Below are 20,212 nucleotides of genomic sequence, written 5' to 3' on the forward strand. Positions count from 1 at the left end.
TCGGCGGCCAAAAGGTCAAGCAGAACAAGTATGTGAATGAGGGAGTGACTCGAATAATTCCTGCCGATAGAATCAAGGTGTTGGGATGTTATGAGAAGAATGGGTATCAAAGGAAGGGATACCCCAAGCTTCCTATGACCTATCGATTCTTAAAAATCCATGACCCCACTCCATATTATTACTCAGTTCCCGTAGCCGAATGTAACACAATCTTATTCTCCCCAAATTAATGTATCAGCTTGCTCTACCTTCCCAAATAAATGTACTCAAAAGGGCTATGACCACATGAATGAATAAGATTTTTTATCACTATCTGTCTTGGTTGTAAGTGTTGGAAACTGGACTAGGCATGTTAATGTAATGTGAGAATCGTTTAGCAAGTAATTAATATAAAGAATCTTAAAGCCCAGGCGTAACCTCAAGTCTAGATTCCTAGTCCAACCCCTACACCAAGTACAGCTGTAATCCAAGAGAAGAAGTTCCTTCTCAAGCAGATCAAACAACCTGAATTCGATGGTAAGGGGAGGACCGTCCAAACTGACGTCGAAGTCTGGATTGAATCCATGGAGGATTACCTCGAAGCAGTAGGTACTACACCCGCTAACCAAGCGATGCTCGCTAAACTGAAACTTACCAGCGAAGCAAGGCTTTAGTGGAAGAAATGGTGCAAAGACCAAGGGATCTTGGAAGGGTCGGTTACTTGGGAGAAGCTTAAAAGAGGTGTGCGAAGGAGATATCTACCACCTGCCTACCACACGCAAAAGATAAATGAGTTCTATGAACTGAAGCAGCTTGGTCTATCTCTTGATGCTTACTATTCAAAGTTCATCTCTCTTTTAAAGTACGCGCCACAAATGGATACAACACAACAGGTGTCAAATTTTTGTGCCGGATTAAACCCACCCATAAACACCTGCCTGGAATCAATGCAGCCAACAGACCTACAGGACGCACTCATTCGAGCTGCACCAATATTACAGGAGATGCAGACAAGCCAAGAAATAACAGGACTTGGTCTTACAAGGATCAAAACAAGGGAGTGTATAGGTCTCAGACCAAGAGAGCGCAAGGCTAAAATCAAGCACAAAGAAAGAAAGCTGGGGCGAACGTTGCTAACAATTTCATTCCTACACAAGGTAATGGCCTCAATCTCTGTTGCTTCCATTACAACGAGCTTGGTCATTTTAAAAGGCAGTGTCCCAAGCTTAGCAAAGGACAACGTCAAGGGCCATTCCAAGGAGCCGCCCTTGGACAAGGAGCCAACGCTAGGGCCAGAGAAAGAACTGCCAATGTTGCCAACAGGGAGCTGTGCGAAGAAGAAGACCCATCCATGGAAGTTGACATTGAGAGGGCAACAGTTCACATCACTCTTCACAAGAAAGGCCCAAATCGCCAATTCTCGGTGATTCAAACTCCATCGGATTATTAAGGTAAAAGATTCAAAACCTTGATTGATTGTGGCATTACCATCCTTCATTTCACCAGTTTGTGCAAAAAAAAAAAGGAATAGCCACAATAGATGCACCTATCTTACTTGTGGAATTAGCAAATGTTCGTGAGGTCACTTGTACCAGGCAAACTGCTAAGGTGAAATTCCTACTGGGCGAAAAATCGACTTTGGTCAAATTCAGGGTAATGAACCTAGGTGTCCACGAGTGTTTGCTCGGAATGGATTAGCTAATACCCAGTGATGCCCACATTCACTATGGAAAGGGCCAAGTCTCCTTTCGAAATTCTGAAAGAGAACTAGTCACAACTCTAGGAGAAGCTAGGAAGCCAAAAATTCAACTGGCAAAAGCAACACGGATAATGAAAGGAGTTAGAAAGGGGCTACCGATCTATTTGATTAAACTAAATAAGCTAGATCAGAATCGGGAATCTAGGGAAGAGCCTTTATGGTTAAAAGAGTACGCAGACGTATTTCTTGAAGAGCTGACTGAACTTCCTCCTCAAAGGGAAGTCGATCATGAAATCAAGCTAGCGCCAGGAGCTGCACCAATCGCAAAGAGACCATATAGGATGTCTATCCTGGAAGCGATTGAGCTGAAGGAGCAACTCAAGCAACTGTTAGACCAAGGCTACATCCGTCCTAGCAGTTCGCCATGGGGAGCTCCAGTGCTGTTCCAGAAGAAGAAAGATGAAACGCTTCGACTATGCATTGACTATAGAGGGTTGAATCAATCAACCATTAAGAACAAATATCCCATTCCAAGAATAGATGAACTTCTTGACCATCTTCAAGGTGTGAAAATCTTCTCTAAGATAGATCTCAGGTCTGGATATTATCAGATAAGGATCAAGGAAGAAGATATCCCAAATACGGCATTTAGCACAAGGTATGGACACTTTGAGTTTCTAGTCATGTCATTTGGGCTTATAAATGCTCTTGCTACCTTCAACAGGTTAATGTAGGATATCTTTAGGCCCTATCTTGATGACTTTGTACTCGTCTTCTTTGACGATACCTTAGTTTACTCCAAACAAGAAGAAGACCATGAACCCCAACTTCGTATTGTTCTCAAAACAATGAGGGCACACAAGCTTTATGCCAAGCAAAAGAATTGTGCATTTTTCAAGCGGCAGATTGAATATCTGGGATTCATTGTATCAGCGGAAGGAATTTCAGTAGATCCGCCGGCCAAGGTCAGTGATGTTCTAGAGTGGCCAACACCAACGTCTGTCAAAGAAATATGTAGTTTTCTTGGATTGACAGGATGGTACAGGGTCTTGATCAAAAACTATGCTTTGATTGCAGCACCTCTGACTAATCTACTAAAGAAGGAAGTATCAATTGTATGGTCACCTCTGCTGAACAGACCAGCTTTGACAAACTAAAGCAAAGCTTGATATCAGCACCCATCTTGAAACTTCCAGATCTTAGTAAGGAGTTTGAAGTAATAATTGATGCTAGCACACTTGCCTAAGGATGTGTGCTTATGCAAGAAGGTCACCCCATAGCATACTCTTCAAGGAAATTGAAGAGCCATGAAAGGAACTATGCTACCCACGATCTGGAACTGTTAGCTATCATCCATGCTTTCAAACTTTGGAGACACTACTTGCTAGGTAACAAATTTACCTTAGTGATAGAACACAAAAGTCTTAAATGGATTTTTACCCAGAATGAGCTGAATATGAGGCAACGTCGATGGATTGAAGTGTTAGAGGAATATGACTTTGAAATCAAATACCAGCCTGGAAAGGAGAATGTAGTTGTCGATGCACTCAATCGCAAGGCATTTCTGAATTCTCTAATTTTGCAAGATCCATCAACAACAAGATCTCTAGCCACAAAGGTATCCATGCCAAACAACCCAATTCTTGAGCTAGCTAGAGAAGAGGCATGTCATGACCCAACCTATCAGAAATTGCTAAGGGAGATCCCTATCAAAGATCAAGGCCCAAAGCTACAAACAAAGTATCAAGAATTCTCTATCAATAATGGACTTGTCTACTATAGGACAAGATTATGTATACCGGCAAGCCAATCACTCAAGCAGAAGATACTTTGGGAAGCCCATGACTCCCCTTTCTCAGGACATCCTGGCTATGCCAAGACCCTCAATGCGGTCAGAAAGAGCTATTATTGGGATAGGCTCAAAGGTGACGTTCTTAAATATGTTATGGAATGTTTGTCTTGTCAACACATGAAGGCCGAACATATCAAAATGCCAGGGAAATTGCAACCACTTGACATTCCCCAAATGAAATGGGATTTCATTAGTATGGACTTTGTCGTTGGCCTACCCCAAGTTCAAGGAGGATACAACTCCATTATGGTTGTGGTTGATATGCTCACCAAGGTTGCACATCTTATCCCTGTTAAGACAAACTATAAAGCCTCAGACATCGTGAGGTTATTCATCAAGGAGATTTTCAAATTGCATGGGTTACCTAGAAGAATCATTAGTGATTGTGACTATCTCTTCACCTCACACTTCTAGAGGGCTATCTTCGAGGCCATTGGGACTCAACTCTGTTTCAGTACAGCTTACCATCCCCAAACTAATGGTCAAACGAAGCGAGTCAACCAAGTCATTGAAGATATGCTTAGGGCACACTGCTGTCACAAACCCAAAAAGTGGATTCAATATTTGCCACTGGTTGAGTTTGCCTACAAGGCTTCTTACCAACAAAGCATACAGATGACCCCTTTTCAAGCATTGTATGGGCACGATTGTCATACCCCTTTGAGCTTTTTGGATCCAACCTTGAGGGTTGAAGCTTCAAAGCAGATGTTGGAAGACATGGATGACCAAATCAAGTCAATAAGACAGGACATACAAGCCGCCAAAAGATAGACAAAAGGCTTGCGTGGACTTGCAACGACAAGATAGATCCTTCATTGAAGGAGTTATTGTCTTCATTTGCGTACGTCCAAATAAGAGTTTCTTATCCTTGGGTGAATGCAAAAAGCTAAGTCCAAGGTATTGTAGACCCTACAAGATTCTCAAGTGCCTAGGGCCTAATGCTTACAGACTTCAACTCCCTGAGAACCTAAAAGTTCATAATGTATTCCATATCAGTCTATTGAAAAAGTATGCGCATAACCCTAGTCGCGTGCTTGATGATCAACAAGTTGTAATGCCTAGCCAAGGAGTCCTTGAGCTACGACCTGACAAGATCTTAGATGTTAGGGAGAGGCATTTGAGATCCAGAACGTTGAGAGAATACCTCATCCAGTGGAAAGATTATCCCGAAGAGGATGCCACTTGGATGAATGAAAGTACTCTCAACCAACAATACCCCCAAATCTTCTCGAGATGAGGACATCTTGATTCCTCTAAGGGAGAGAGAATGTAATATTTTCGCACGAAATATTAATGATCTTGGACCCCACACATCCCGCGCAAGAGAAAAAGTAATCTCCCGCAACAATAAAATTTTGGGCTAAGTGCGCTCCCTCCGCGCGCACTAGCAAACTCCAACTGCATTGTGTATAAGAGTCCGTGGCCAAAAATCCACAGGCCTACACGGGAACACCCCTCACGGGAAAAGAAAATGGATAAATTTTTGGCAAATTTTTTTAAAAACTCCCCTCCCCTTCATCCGTTGTATGGCGGGGAAGAGGGAGTGTGAGAGGAGTGGGGGTGGAGTAGGAGAGCACGGGGGGGAGGAGGCATGCAACTAGCCACATGTGTGGCTGTCCACCCCCCTTCCAAACTATAAGAACACCCCCTCCCCAAGCTTGAGGGAGGGGGGAGAGAGAGAAGGGAGTCGTGCTATCCGCCCTGCTGCCATGAGGAGCTGCCGCCGTTCGTTGCTGCCGCCAAGGTTGCCACCACACTGCCGCCTCCATCCTCACCACCATCATCATCATAATCGTCATCATCTTCGTGCTCATCGTCATCTTCCTCCTCTCCCAATCATTTTCTCTCTCCACGTCACTTCCCTGTGACAGAAGCTTGGAAGCTTCTTTGGACGCTTCTATTAAAGCCTCCATAAGCCCTGTTCTCCCGTGCCTTCCCCGGGTTTTCTTAGAATCGTATCTGCAAGGGCCGTGTCCTACGTGGAAGATAAGATCTCGGTCAGAGAGGATCCGATACACGAAAGTGACCCAAGGGCAAGTTGCTGAAATGAAACTACTGCGTCAATGGCTCCTAAACAAAAGGCGAGAGGAGCACACGCGGGAGTTTCCACCCCGAGTACGCCCCGATTCTTAATGCCCAGGTTCCGATAAATTTCCTGCATGAAAAGGATGCATTTAAGCATGACTTTAATTCACGTAGGAAAAACCTATATGCTCGCATCAAATTACCAAGTTAAGTTGCATGACGATTACTTGCATGGTCATGGTACTTGCATTCTTAGATGCATATTGCATAAGTTAAAAGGTGGATTTGTCTAAAGGCATCCTTATTGCCTCGCGAAAAGAACAGCGCATAATGCACTTAGGTAATAATTTCCTAATTATGACTCGTGTATGAGAAAACTTAGACGCCCATTGAATGATGTCCAAATAGTCGCAATGCATGGAAAGGAAATTATGAACTTTGCAAATTGCATGCGAAGATGGTTACATTTTAGGTCAGGTTAAGTAATAAAAAGAAGGATGAAATCAAGGATAGACTCATGGTATTCACTCATGCATGGAGTTTTTTTATCAAAGTTTGAATGCATCTTCACTAAATATATTAAAGTTTTGATCCCATTGCATCATTATAGTTTAGGGCAAGGAAAAGAAAAGATCATTGTGAATCTTATAGCTGCATAGAAGGAAAAGGTCTATAGTCTTGAAATCGCAAATTTGCATGGAATAATACGTCGCATACATTTTGCAGTTATTTGCATCTTTTAGGGAAAGGTAATTGCTAATTTAGAAGAAAGTATTTGCATCTTTAAAAAGGATGATCGTCTCTAATCGTGGGTTAGTTAAATCAACTAAGTAATTCGCGTATAGCTGAGTAGCTCACATGAAAATCATAAAGGTACGATTAGATTACATGTGACGATCACCTCAAAGTGCTAGGTAGGGTTAAGTTACGTTAAAATTCTGCCTAGTATCGCACTTGGGATGCCGATTTAAGACTTTCGATCCCAAAAATCCTACCCACATTCACGGAATGTTAGGATTAACTAAACCCCCATGCAAGAATGATCCAGGGTTCTCACCCTAGTGATCGGACGACCAAGGGCAAACCATCCCTCAAAAAGTTCTCAAACACTTTCCGCTTATCCCCCGCATAAACCACATGTTTCGTACATCCGGCATGGCGAGCTTGACAACGTGGCATGCGCAGAATAGGTCCACGGATGGAGTTCAACAAATATCAGTGGATTCATGCGCATGGAGCCACATTGACTCGACCTTCCCAGGCTTTGCCCGAGAGCCAAGGAATCTTCCGCTCAGTCTTGCAATGGATGGCGTGAACCCATTCGGTCTGTGCTCAACTTCTTACAATGTGTGGCCTATAGTCCTTGTCAACTACAATATCCCTCCATGGCTTTCTACGAAGAAATGACATCTCATCCTTAGCTTACTCGTTCCCAACCACTACAAAGTCAAAAATATGGACGTGTATCTTCGTCCATTAGTCAATGAGCTTCAGATTTTGTGGGAGGAGGGGGTCACCGTGCAAGATATGAGCAGGCGCGATGGTTGGCGGTCAGCCAATATTCGAGCCATTCTCATGTGGACGATGCATGACTTTTCAAGATTCGGAGAGGGATCAGGTGAGCAAGCCTCCGTTCTCGCTGGTAATATCTATATTTTATCTCGTTCAAGCAAGTATACTATATGAGAGAAAACTATGACATGATAGAACACCTACCATTGATAATGATGGTAAAGGAAAGTAGAAAACATGATATAAGTGCAATTTCCCTTGATGACCTTGTTAATACTCTATTGTAATTAACTAGGATCCACTAGAGTAATCGCATCCAAAAGGATAATTTGGTCTTGAAAATATCTAGAGCCCACCAACCTTGGATTGCCCCTTTGAGGAAGTGGAGATCAAAGGCCTTGCCAAATATTACAAAGCTGTGACCTTTTCAAGCAATTATTGATTGCCATCACTGATTGTTATTCTATGCAAGCGAAGTTGTGCACAAGCTTCTTAAGAACAATTCCATTCGGTGTTCAAGTCTTTAAATTATAATGTTATGCTCCTCATTTTCCATGTATTGTTTGTGTGCCTCTCACGAGGAAAGACTCCTCACATGGGTTACGTAGTCACGGATGTCCTCCTTTTCTTTGTGCTTGACGTTCATCAAGCGTACTAGTAGGTTATTGGAGTATCCGGGCTCAGCGAATCTCTTGATGAAGAGATCCTTGAGGCCATTGAAGTTGGCTCGCTCTACAGCATCTAGGCTCATATACCACATCCTACCCTTGCCGCCTAGGCAAAGCCCGAACACTTGCGAGCGTTGAGTCAGGTCGTTGAGGCCGTTGGCTTCATAGACTTGCTCAAACTACTCAACAAAGCTGTATGGGTCGTCATGGGGCTGGTACTTGTCGAGTTGCTTGGCAATGATCCGTATTTTGGACTGGTTCTTTGAGCCTTGGTTCGCCCCTAGTCCTGCGAGCAGCGATGTCGCTAGTGCCGCGGCACTTTGTTCTACACTGTGTTATCTAGCAGTCACTTCATGAGAAGCTCCCCTCTAGGGCTCTCTTGTGATCTGTTCGGTTCCTACCTGCTAAGTTCAACACTCGCTGCACCTCGCGCAACTATCCGCTTAGTAGGGTTAAGGTTGGGTTGGGTCAAGAGGACTTCCAAACCAATTATCTTGATCAAAGGTATTCTTAATAAAGAAATACCACACAAAGAAAGATGTAAACCCCATAAGTTGGTATTGACACCTATCTCGTGCAACAAGTTGCAACGTCGCATGGTTTTGTGTCTAGATCACAAAATGGTATTGCCACTCCTTAGAACAAGGTTGGCAAATTCTAAGTACAAGTCTAATTTTTCTAGAGGATGAACAGTCATCCTGCTACAACACCCTTCCTTGGGCTGATTTGCCAAGTTAGGGAAGTTATGAATTACCTAGCAAGCAATTGACCAATCAAATGAGGACAACGGGGTTGTCCAGGATGTATTGACCTTAATATAAGGAAACCTAAGGTATTGACAATTTGGGTTAACATGGGGGGAACGGAATAGGATTATGCCTTACGGGCAAAGAGGTCGAGCTTCGCATCCCTCTCGTTTTCCATTCTCCTTGAACCAAGTGCAGTATAAATCCACTTCGACCATGATGTTTCTGCACAAGTAGTTCATCTGGGGCTCGACGCTAGTTACCTTTTAGGAACTTGACCATTAGAAAAACCCTGATTCAGGTCGGTTCTAAGTGGGAACGGCCGGAATGCTTCCGCTTCGTGGAAGACTTGGAAAGACCTAGATCGCAAACCCCATGACATTCCTTGGGAGTTCCGGGGAGCGCTTTCTAGACTCTTCCCGATGGGCTGCTTAGACGTGTCCTGCAAGTGGACAGGGGGACATGTTACACAAAATCTTTCTTAAAATCCACAAAACATGAATACAAGGTTGCTCCCTCAAGCTGACTCTCATATATAAGCACACATAAAGTAACCAAATGGTCTATGGTGTTATGAACAAGGCGAAAACGTGCTTGTCGATAAGCTCGTTTGTTATAACTTTCTACCCATTTACTCAATTTCATTTCCAAGATAGTGCTAAATAGCTTTGCCATGGTTGAACTGACCATAATCGTGCGGTAGTTTTTGTGAGCAAATTGCAATCTCCTCCCTTATACAATGGTTGTATCCAATTCGTTTGCCATTCTTGGGGAAAACCATATGCAAAAGCATGATGTATCACATGCAACATAAACAGTATCGTCTCCTTTGTTCTCCATTTCAACATCTCCGCATTCAATTGCAAAGTATCACATGCTTCTCCATTAGCCATCTTGTTGAGGGCTGCCTCCAATGTTTCTAAAGTGAACAGAGCACTAAATGACTGTGTATGTACATCTTGATGGGTTGTACCCCTTTATGCATGTAAAGTTCTGTAACATACAATAACATGTCAACATCTGTAAAATCCCCCATAACCTTTGACCATTTGGTTTGCAATTTTCTCCATGCTTGCCTTGGACATTTCTCAGACTCCCTAGCATCTTCACTTTCTTTGGCCACTACATATTGTCGTTGCTTTTTACGCGTGAGAGCATTATATCATTTTTTTCGCCTCACTTTGTTCTAGTCCCTTAGGGAGGATTTTCAGCTTTCTATGTGTAGCCTTACATTCATCATCAAACCATTTCTTGCATGGCAATCCTTTGACATTTTTGTGACTGCTCTTTGGTTTCTCAAAAATCTCTATAGCCATATTTAACATTGCGTCTCTCAGATCAGCCCATGTGCTCCTAGTAAGATTGCTCATAAGACTATCCAGGTGACCAGCATATACTTGTTTCTTGTCTACATCAATACAAAATGCACCAGTACCTATTGTGTCCCCTGCATGTTCTACATGGTGGCAAGTATCAAGTGTCAAGCCCAAAGCTATATGATCCGATTCTGGATGTTTTTCACCTAACCAGAACTCTCTGATCATGCATAAATAATTCATGTGTACCATTGCATAGTCTACCACACTGGAACCTCCACTAGTTGAGTAGCACGTGTATCCTTAGTATCGAGGAAACAATTCATACCATTCAATAGCGGCATGTGCAAACCATTAACCATATCCATCAAAGTATGTCCATGTGCGTTAATGTCTGTATCCTCAGACTGTCTACACCAACGTGCATCTACATCCACAATCTCTTCCTTGTCTAGCTCATCACACACTATGGGCTGAAATTGTATGTCCAATATGCGCATTTAAGTAACCTAAGACCATCACATGTCCTTGTTGTATATATGTGCATGCATCCATACTCAAATCTTCAAAAGGTTCTTGCGAATCCACTTCACGTCGTGCATAGAAGGGGGACTCCTTATGTGGGATGTAACATCCCGCAATGTACATCAGTGTAGTGTGCTTGAGCATAATCTATATGTACATCAGTGTAGTGTGCTTGAGCATAATCTATATGTACCGCTTATGTCGGTCTACTTTGCATACATCAATCATTCCTTCCAAATGACATTTGAATATGCATGCAACTCCTCCTTGCCCTCTTTTTCTTACATGTGCCTGATATGCACTCTGAATTATGTACCCTGAGATATCTGGAATTCTACATGTCTCCCGTTCCCATGTCTCGGTGAGGAACACAATGTTAGCATCACCAACCATAGCATTACTGCTTTCACCTTTATGCCATGGAAACCCTTTGCAATTCCAAAACAACACCTTCACAAGCGTGCAGCTCCCATAGATTGCGCATCCCTATGCATCCTTTGAAGTGTTATCACTATTTTTTTCACTTATTGTATTGCTTTCGACGTTCCTCTTGTTGCATGGGGGTGCGATCCTCATTTACATAAAAATCTATTCCCTTGAGGTATACTTGACTATTGTCTAAAAGTATAGTTCTCTTACGTGCATCCAGTAGAGTGCATACAATGGCTCTTACCTTCCCATAGTCTTTCCTCTTGCCCATACGTCGATCACCAAAGACAAGTACATCTGCCATGGCAAAATACTTACAAAAAAACTCAGTGACTTCCGTAGTAAGAGACAGTGCAGCCTCATCATTTGTTTCGAGCAATTCCCAAATAACTAGGTTTTGGGCTTGCTTTTCTCTTTCTTTACGTTCACATACATCCACATCATCTACCATGCATCACCACCCTCTGCATGAAGTACAAGCATGTCTCCATTTGGGGGAGTATGTGCTACTACTCTAGCCCATGTTTTTGGTGTTTCCATGCATGTTCATGTCACCATACTCGTTTCCAAGTCTGTGATTCTCTTGGCATGTTCCTCCACACTTTGTTCCAACTGTGTATTCTTGCTTTTCAACGCTTGACACTCAAGAGCCAAGCGTGTGATTTCATGATTCTATACATTGATTGATACTTGAAGTGTCACCAAAAAATTCCATATCCTATCCTGTGAGATTTCTCCAACACATAGCTGCTCCAACATGCTAGTAGAGGGAAGTGAACTTGTGGTTATCGAGTTGGCTTTGCTGCGTGTGACAGATCGTCCACTCCGAGAAAGGCGCTCATTAGTATCTCCAATCATAGTCATGTTTCCTAGTTCTTAGCTTCTGTTTCTGCAGTGATCCAAGCCTGAAACTAGTAGAGATCTCGCATAATCACGTTTTTAGCAGGCTTTACTAACACAGGTACTTCCCTCTGTGGTTAGAGCAGAAGAGGAAGTTGCAAGTGCTCGAACAATTCTGAAGAAAAGAAACAAACAAATCTACTGATAGGAAAGATCCCTGTGCCAATCAACAAGCTTGCAGAGCAGCATCAAGGTATTTGCCTGTTTATGATCCAAGTCGGCATTTGCCATGCATGCCTTGCATCTGGAATAGAAACTTCTCATGATAGACATGTCTACCTGTTGCCGTTGCAGCCAAGAAAGGAGTGGGAATCCTTGTCAATGCCACCCGGATTGGCCTCTTTGCTCTATTTGGACAAGCAAGATATCGAAGGGGATTCTTGTGTTAGCTCAAGAAGGGGTGCTATAGAAGTTTAAAAAGGAAAAAATAAAAAAATTAAAGAGAGACATAGAAGAAGAAGAACGAAAAAAGGGAAAAAGAGGAGAGGGAGAGAGAAGGAGAAGGAAAAGATAGGAAAGAGAGGGAGAAAATGGGGGTAGAGAGAGAGAGAGAGAGGGAAGAGGCAGAATTATAGAGAGAGAAAAAATAAAATTTAAGAGAGGAAAAAAAGAAGAGAGAGAAAGAAAAGAGAGGAAAGGGGAAAAGGGAAAGAGAGAGAGAGAGAGAAGAAAAGTGAGGAGAGAAGAAAAGGAGAAAGTGAGAGAAGAAGAAGAGAGAATATTAACATAGAGAGAACTATAGAGGAAAAATAAAATTTAAGAGAGATAAACATATAAGAGAGAATGAAGAGAGAGAAAGATAGAAGATAAATAAAAAGGAGAGAGAGAGAGAGAGAGAGAGAGAGAAAGAATTATATGTTTGATGCGAGAGAGATGAGAGAAAATAAAATAAAATAAAAAGGAGAGAGAAAGAGAGAGACAGAGAAATTTTCAACATAAGGAATTTGGGGGGAGAGAGACAAACAAAAGAAAAAAATTAGAAATAGAGAAGGAAAAGTGGAAACAGAGAGATGAGAAATGGATTGTTGAGTGAACTGCATGGCAAGGTACTTGCTGCTTCACAATTGTGAAATGGGCTAATGTTCTGTACGGAATGCTAGTTATATTTTATTTCTTTGCAATTCTCTTGCAAGTGCTAACAAGGCTCTATGGCTTGCAATCAGTTTGGCGAACTGGTTGTGAGCCCTTTCTCTAGTGGAGACAAGTTCAGATTGCATACATGACACAGTTACCCGGTTGCTCACACTAGCACAAAGTGCGGGGACAGTGGACAGAGGACGTCGGACACCGACCTTTTAATTCTCTCAGGAGTCAGAGGTAATATACACTGTACACACGGACACAGTGACAATCTTTCTCTAGCGTTGACGAGATTGTCGTGAATAGTAAAGCCCATAATCTACATTTTTTATCAGTTCCCTTAATTCCATAAAGTTCTCTCTCTTCCTCACCTTCTCTCTGGACTCTGCGGAACCTCTTCCTCGGTGCTCACGAGGCACCGGTGACCGAATCCCCCCCTCCCTTCTCTCTCCCTCTCTCTCTCTCTCTCTCTCTTCTCTGTTTTTCCGTGTATTGGATTCCCTCTGGCTGTTGCAGCAGTGTCCTCATCGCCATCATCATCGCGGTGTCTCTCTTTCTGTCTTTCTTTTTGACTCCCCATTTCCGCACGTCCCCCCCCCCCCCCCCCCCCTTCTCTCTCTTTCCGCGCTTCTTCCTCTAGTGCCCCACCCCCTCCCTCGTAAGCACGGGACAGTCGAGGGTAAGTTCTTCAGTGTTGACCCCGTCTCTCTCTCTCTCTCTCTCTCTCTCTCTCTCTCTCTCTCTGTATTTCACATACACACAAGCTGTACACAAGGTCGCACAGAACTCCTCTGTACAGAAGAAGAAGAACAAGAACAAGAGGACCCAGAAAAACAACCCCTGCAGGCGACCCAGAAAAGGAACTCCTGCAGGTCCTATGGCACCTCGATAACCTAGCTCACCTAATTCCCCATGCCCTGATTGATCTGCTTCCCAAAATCCCCTGTTCTCCCTCCTACATGTGCACAGGGGCTGCCCCCAAACAAAAAGCAATTTGAGGTCTGCTGAACAGATTAAGCCCTAGCCCTCTTCTGCAAAGGCCTCCACTCAGTTCCTCCCTCTCTCGGGATGTCAATCATACCCAAAGCCGACGGCCTCCGCATTCGCGAGGTCTGGGCTGACAACCTCGAGGAGGAAATCGAGCTCATCCGCGAAATCGTTGACGACTACCCTTACCTCGCCATGGACACAGAGTTTCCTGGCGTCGTTGTCCGCCCAGTCGGCGTCTTCAAGTCCAGCGCGGACTACCATTACCAGACCCTACGTGCAAATGTCAACATGCTGAAGCTCATCCAGCTCGGGCTGACCTTCTCTGATGAGAATGGCTCTCTACCCACGTGTGGCACAAGCGATTATTGTGTCTGGCAGTTCAATTTCCGGGAGTTCAACATGCGCGAGGATGTGTATGCGCAGGACTCAATCGAGTTGCTACGGCAGAGTGGCATGGATTTCCGGAAAAATGAGGAGAGAGGCATTGATTCCCACAGGTTTGGGGAACTCCTTATGTCCTCTGGTGTTGTCATGAATGAGAATATGCATTGGATCACTTTCCACAGTGGCTATGATTTTGGGTACCTGCTGAAGTTGCTCACTTGCCAGAGTCTACCTGCATGGGAGACTGATTTTTTCAGTTTGCTGAGAATTTACTTTCCCACTATTTATGACATCAAGTATTTGATGAAATTCTGCAACAATTTGCATGGAGGACTTAACAGACTAGCTGAGACACTTGAGGTGGAGAGGTTTGGTTCTTGCCACCAGGCTGGTTCTGACAGTCTGCTCACCTCCTGTGCCTTCCGCAAACTCAAAGATGACTTCTTTAATGGGTCTACCGAGAAGTATGCAGGAGTGCTCTATGGCTTGGGTATTGATAATGGAGAAGTCTACTGCTAGGATTGGTAGGAAGGTGAGGTTCTTGTAAGTTGGCCTTGTCTTCATTGTACATTGTTCTGCCAGAATATTATGTGACTATAGATGCTTTTTTACATGTTACAGCTTCTTTGGCTTCCCAGTCTGTTCAAATCCTCAGTTGCTGCTTCCAATTTTGGTGTTCATGAGTTTGATAATTTCACCACACATATTTTTTCATGTTCAAAAGATCTAAGTTCTGATTTCTTAAAGATGACTTGAATCTTCTTTCCATCATTTTGCTATGTGTTTTTATATTGATTTGGCATGCATGCTTCACTGACCTCAGCTCCCTCTGTCAGAGGTAATGCAGATTATTACATAGGCTCTACTTTCTGTGGCATGTCCACCAACATGTCATTATCTGGTCCCCATTGTTTCATCAATTATCTTGACTGACGGCCCGTCGACTATTATCGACGTCTTAATGACCAGCAACTCCAGCGATTATTTTCGTGACGAGTCACGTCACGTCTTCACAGCTCCTGGTTCCGGCTGCTCACGCGATATGACCAAAACTGACGACCTGACGGATTCTTGTTCGATTAATGATCAGAAACATAGGCTCTGATACCAATGTTAGATTACGGGGACAGTCTTCTTGAAAAGATGGAAGCACGAGACAGACTAATCTCCCAGCCACGCCTAGATAAGTGCTAGTCCTCAAGCTTATCTCTTTGCCAGCCGTCAACTTCCTGGAGTCCTACTATTCCTGGACTCCCTTACTCTCTAGGCTCCCCTTAACCCCGTTCGGGCGCCCAAGAGCCCGGACGATCATTCTCGTGCATGTTCCCCTAAATTTACCTTAATGTAACATTAAATATCCCTTTTAATGTCACATCCCACACTTATGACCTTTCTATCCAGCTTGGTTGAATGGACTTTCAGGATGGCCCTATACACTTAAAACTGTGGTAAGGATACGCAGGGTTGCAACACTGGAGTTTTCACCTAGCTATGAAGGGTCGAATTGCAGCAGATGCAGTTGGATTGTTAGCCTGAGGGGATTTGCAGGTTGGGCCATTAAATCATTGGGAAGGGTTACAAATGGTTTATTTGATGGATTAGCTTGGTTGAATTTACCTTCAGGATGAGCCTCGACAGTTAGATTGTGGTAAGGGTATGCAGGGTTGCAACAATGTAGTTTCTATCTACTGATGAAGGGTTGGATTGCAGCAGATGCATTTGGATAAAGCACCGTTAGCCTGAGGGGATTTGCAGGTTGGGTCAATTAAATCACTGTGTAGGCTTGCAAATGTTTTATATGATGGATAAATGTCATTATTCATAAACCTGGCACGGTATTGGCTTGGATATAGGGAAGCACCACGCCATTATTGCACCCAAATTTCTGACATGCGACAGACTCTCTCACGACTGGGCATCCTGAGTGCATATATTTTAGTTTGGAGTATCAATTTGACACCTGGCACCTGATTGTGCCGTCAAATGTATAGATTCCAAATAGGACAGGCAAAGCACATCACTAATGTGGCCTTCCTACGTCTGGTTTCTGTATTTCTATCAACCTGTCATTGGTGACCTCCAATAGCAAGCTTTTTACCAGTCTGCTAAAGGATCACATTGCAACACATCCAGTAGGATCAACTGAATATTAGCTGGACTGTCTTAGCAGCCCTTTAGATGCCAGCTACACTGTATGAAGGTAAGCAGGTAACTTCGAACTGTATGAGGTGCAGTGAGTTTGTATGTTTGGAGCCCTGCAGGCCATGGGTAGGTCAATTGACCTGTGCATTGGTGGGGGGGGGGGGGGGGGGTTGGGTTCTGTTTACTTCACAGTGCTTTGGTCACACACAGGTTTAGAGTTTGGTGGACCCCATCTGGATGACAGTGACAAGAAGGGGGGAGATGACCTGCACGTGTCCCAGCTCTCAGTCATACTGGCTTTCTGTGTCTCACTGAGCCATTGTGGAGCTTTTGGAGTTTGATTTTGATATGCTGCTTTACCAATTCTTTTTTGAGTCCAGTGTCTAGTACAGATGTAGTAAACAGATGCTAAGTACAGCAACTTTTTCACATCTTGCTAGAGTCAGAAAGGATAGCTTGTATGCAAGTGAGGCTGGTTACACAGTGCGCGGTACAAACGAGTGTGAACAAAAGAACTTTTAAGCCACATGGCAAAATATTACTGGAACCATGTCTTTCGGACAGTGCACAGGTCTTCTATCCATGCCCAACTCTCATATGGGCAACTTCATTTATCTTTTTTAAAAAAATTGTTATGTGCCTGACAAGGTGTGAACCCCCACCAATCAATTTTGAGATGAATCTTATAATGACCAGGCCAATTGCTTTTATTTGGCTGCAGGTTGTGTAAGGGAAACCATAGGCTGTTTTGTACTTACCCAGCCATCCCGGGCAGCCTAATGGGGAAAGAGAATTGGTAATACATTGTGAGCACTGAGCTCTACAAGACTCTAACTTGTCAATGGAGCTCAGTGCTCACAATATGGGTCTGGACTCTGGAGACATCTGCTTGAAAGTAGCCCACTCATACATACGGTCTGTCTACACAGCTGTAGTAATAACAGAAGTCATAATGATCAATGCTGTCAAGATCATTATGGCAGAAGAACCCTTCATTCATTAGCCATTAGCAAAGCTTTGAGCCATCCCAAATGCCCTTGGAGGTCCAAATTTCTCCACTACAGTTCATTATAAGCGGGCTAATCATTTTCTAAGGCTGCCACGGGCACTCGAATCTGCGCATGTTTTGGTGGGCTAGGGCTGTGTGCCATTCCTAAGCCCCTTGACTCGAGCGTGGAACAAGAGTCAAGGCATCTCGGTCACATGCAGAATGAGAGACGCGCTCCGCACACGTCTATTGGGTTGGCCTGTGCGGAGGAGAGAGAATAGCTCGGGTCCAACAGCCCCGCACAAGTCGACACTAACCATTGTCGTGGAGAAAGACAGAAACCCGTAATGGCAGGCAAGTACGCATTGCGATCGGAGACTCAACAGAGAGAGAATGACCTGGCGAAGAGAGAGAATCTTGTGCTATCAATGCTTTTCCGCCGCGTAATACGCACTTTACCTAGTTTACACAGTGTCACTGCTTTTAGTGCTACTAGCTCGACTGGTTGGGGTACCGATTTTCCTGCAGTCCCAAGTTATGGTTAGTAGTTACCTGTCCACACGCTATATACTCCAACTATAGTGACTCCAGCCAGTCAATTTGTCTTACGCGCGTCTTGGGCTTGCGAGTAGGCCTGAACCCAGGGTTCGGGAAAAAATTTTGAGGAAGAGGAAGTAAATCCTTTTCATCGTCATTTGAGAAAGAAATATCACCCATTGAGACGGTATTTTATACATATATTTAACAAATATAACTACATTTTTAAACATTTGAAGAGGATTTATCTCCTTCTTCCAATGAGAAGGATTTTTATCAAGGCGAACAAGTTCTAGGTTGAATCGAACCCTGCCTGAACCCCACCTATGCCAACCAAGGGGCAAGATATTGTTTAGAGAGAGAGAGAGAGAGAGAGAGAGAGAGAGAGAGAGAGAGAGAGAGAGAGAGAGAGAGAGAGGAGGTGAGCTGACATGTCATGTGCCATTAAACCTCTCTAGAGAGTGAGAGAATAGACTTTAGGAGAGAACACAATCTTTACCACATGATTGCCATGTCTTTTGAACTTTAAAACTCCCTAAAGTTCTAACACTAGATTAGGAGTCGGCCCAACCACCGTTATTGGACTTGACTATACAAACTTGTGCAAGTAAAATTTACTTTCACATATCGTGGTTGTTACATACTAGCTCTGTGGCCAAAGATTCTAGTCCTTTTTCTTTACTTTGAGGCCCTACCAAAAAGTGCATGTGCATGGATACTTTATGAACAAGGAAGATTCCCTCTCAAAAAAGAAAAGAGAGAAAAATTGGGCATGGAATGTAGTAAATGCAACCAAGAAAACCAATATGGGCTTATCCTTATGTGTACTCGGGGGATGTGCTTGCCTCATGAAAGTAGAATGTCTTTTTATTATTATAGAAAAGTGAAAACTCATAATGAAAATGAAAAAAGTTGCATGGTTGCTATTTTGAATTTAATCGGAATGTATTTTTTTAATTATAGAAAAGTGAAAACTCATTATGAAAATGAAAAAAGTTGCATGGCTGCAAATTTTGAATTTAATTAGTGGGGTGATGGGACCATTCACTTTAAGGGTCAATCCTTTTCCTTATCTTTATAAATTAGATTTAATCACATGAGCCATCATAAAGATGAAGATATTGTAGGAGAAAGGGCACTTGTTAACAAGTGTGTCCTACATTGGGGCAAAATAAGTTGTTAGATCAAAGCACAAAAATATCATTAGATGTAGGAGAAGAGATGATAACTAATGGCCCTAATTTATCTACCTCTGCCAATTTGGTTGACCTAATAATAAATAAATAAATAAACAAATAAACAATAATATTTGAGAATTTAGGTTCATGCCACCTTAGAATGTCACGCAATTCGGGAGGATCCATTCAAATTCATTGTGACCCAAAGATGGCCCTTACTTTAGTAGGATCCATTCCAATTCAAGGTGGCCCAAAGATGACACCAAAACTATTGCGACTCACACATAAAACTTAGCACCTTAGGTCCACCGCATGCAAGATGATAAACTTATCTTCTTAGATTATTGACAATAGTTATCTACATCATATATAATTTTGATTGTGGCACGCACACGCACACGCACACATGCACACACACACAGATTTGGTTTGTTACAACAAATAAAATGGAGTTGTTCCCTTGGGGTTTTTTCTTACAACCAAGAAAACCAAATTGGAATTTGCTCCAAGATTCGGTTTTCTTAGAACACAATGGTCCCCCCCCTCCTCGCCCCCCCCCCCCCCCCCCCCCCCCAACACACACACACACACACACACAAAATGAAGGGAGGACGGTCCCATTGTTTTCTTAGAGAAAATGAGTTTTTCTAAGTTTTTTATTTAAGGGGAATTTTCAAAAACCATCCATGTGGACATAAAACTCAAACCAAGAAAACTCTTTGGGGTTTAAAACCCTCATGAGAACAACATGGCAATAGTGGGATCCCCTTGGAAGCATCTCTCTTTTTTTGAAAATGGGTAACGATGTTTGTCCGTTTCTTAACAAATGAGGGACCTTGGGCCCTCTTCTCTTTTTTGGATCTCCTTTGGGAGTCGGGACCACCCCTCTCTTTAAAAAAATAAAGGGTAACCATATTTGTCTCTTTCTTAACAAATGAGTGCCCATCTTCTCTCTTTTTGACCTTTCCATGGATCTTTATTGGAAGGCTTGAATTTAGTTAAAAAGAAAAATGAAGAATTCAAATTAGAATCTTTCTTTAGAAAGGAAATGCAGCATTGAAAAATGTAATGAGAGGATCCACAATGATGACCTTGTGTACATGTCTTATCTCTCACGTCGTCATTTTGTTTGCTCTCATGGAGTCTATGCATTTAATTCTCCTTTACAAAGTAAATAATGCGTAACTAGCACTCCCTATTAGGACCCACACAAGTGTAGGTCGTCAAGGTGCTTGTAAAGTAATGCCGTGTACCTCCTCTCC

General features: G+C 43.1%; 1 protein-coding gene across 1 annotated transcript; it reads left to right on the top strand.

The window, feature by feature from the left end:
* The first annotated feature begins 13,157 nt into the window (after nucleotides 1-13,157).
* LOC148032726 (putative CCR4-associated factor 1 homolog 6) lies at nucleotides 13,158-16,372 on the top strand. The gene has a single exon (XM_087683379.1). It carries the CDS (start codon nucleotides 13,800-13,802, stop codon nucleotides 14,622-14,624), a length of 825 nt encoding a protein of 274 aa, XP_087539505.1. The 5' UTR covers nucleotides 13,158-13,799; the 3' UTR covers nucleotides 14,625-16,372.
* The last annotated feature ends 3,840 nt before the right edge of the window (nucleotides 16,373-20,212 follow it).

This window comes from Lygodium microphyllum, chromosome 8 (genome assembly GCF_053477565.2).
Source record: "Lygodium microphyllum isolate KBCC chromosome 8, Lygodium_microphyllum_v1.1.10, whole genome shotgun sequence".
NCBI classification, from domain to species: domain Eukaryota; kingdom Viridiplantae; phylum Streptophyta; class Polypodiopsida; order Schizaeales; family Lygodiaceae; genus Lygodium; species Lygodium microphyllum.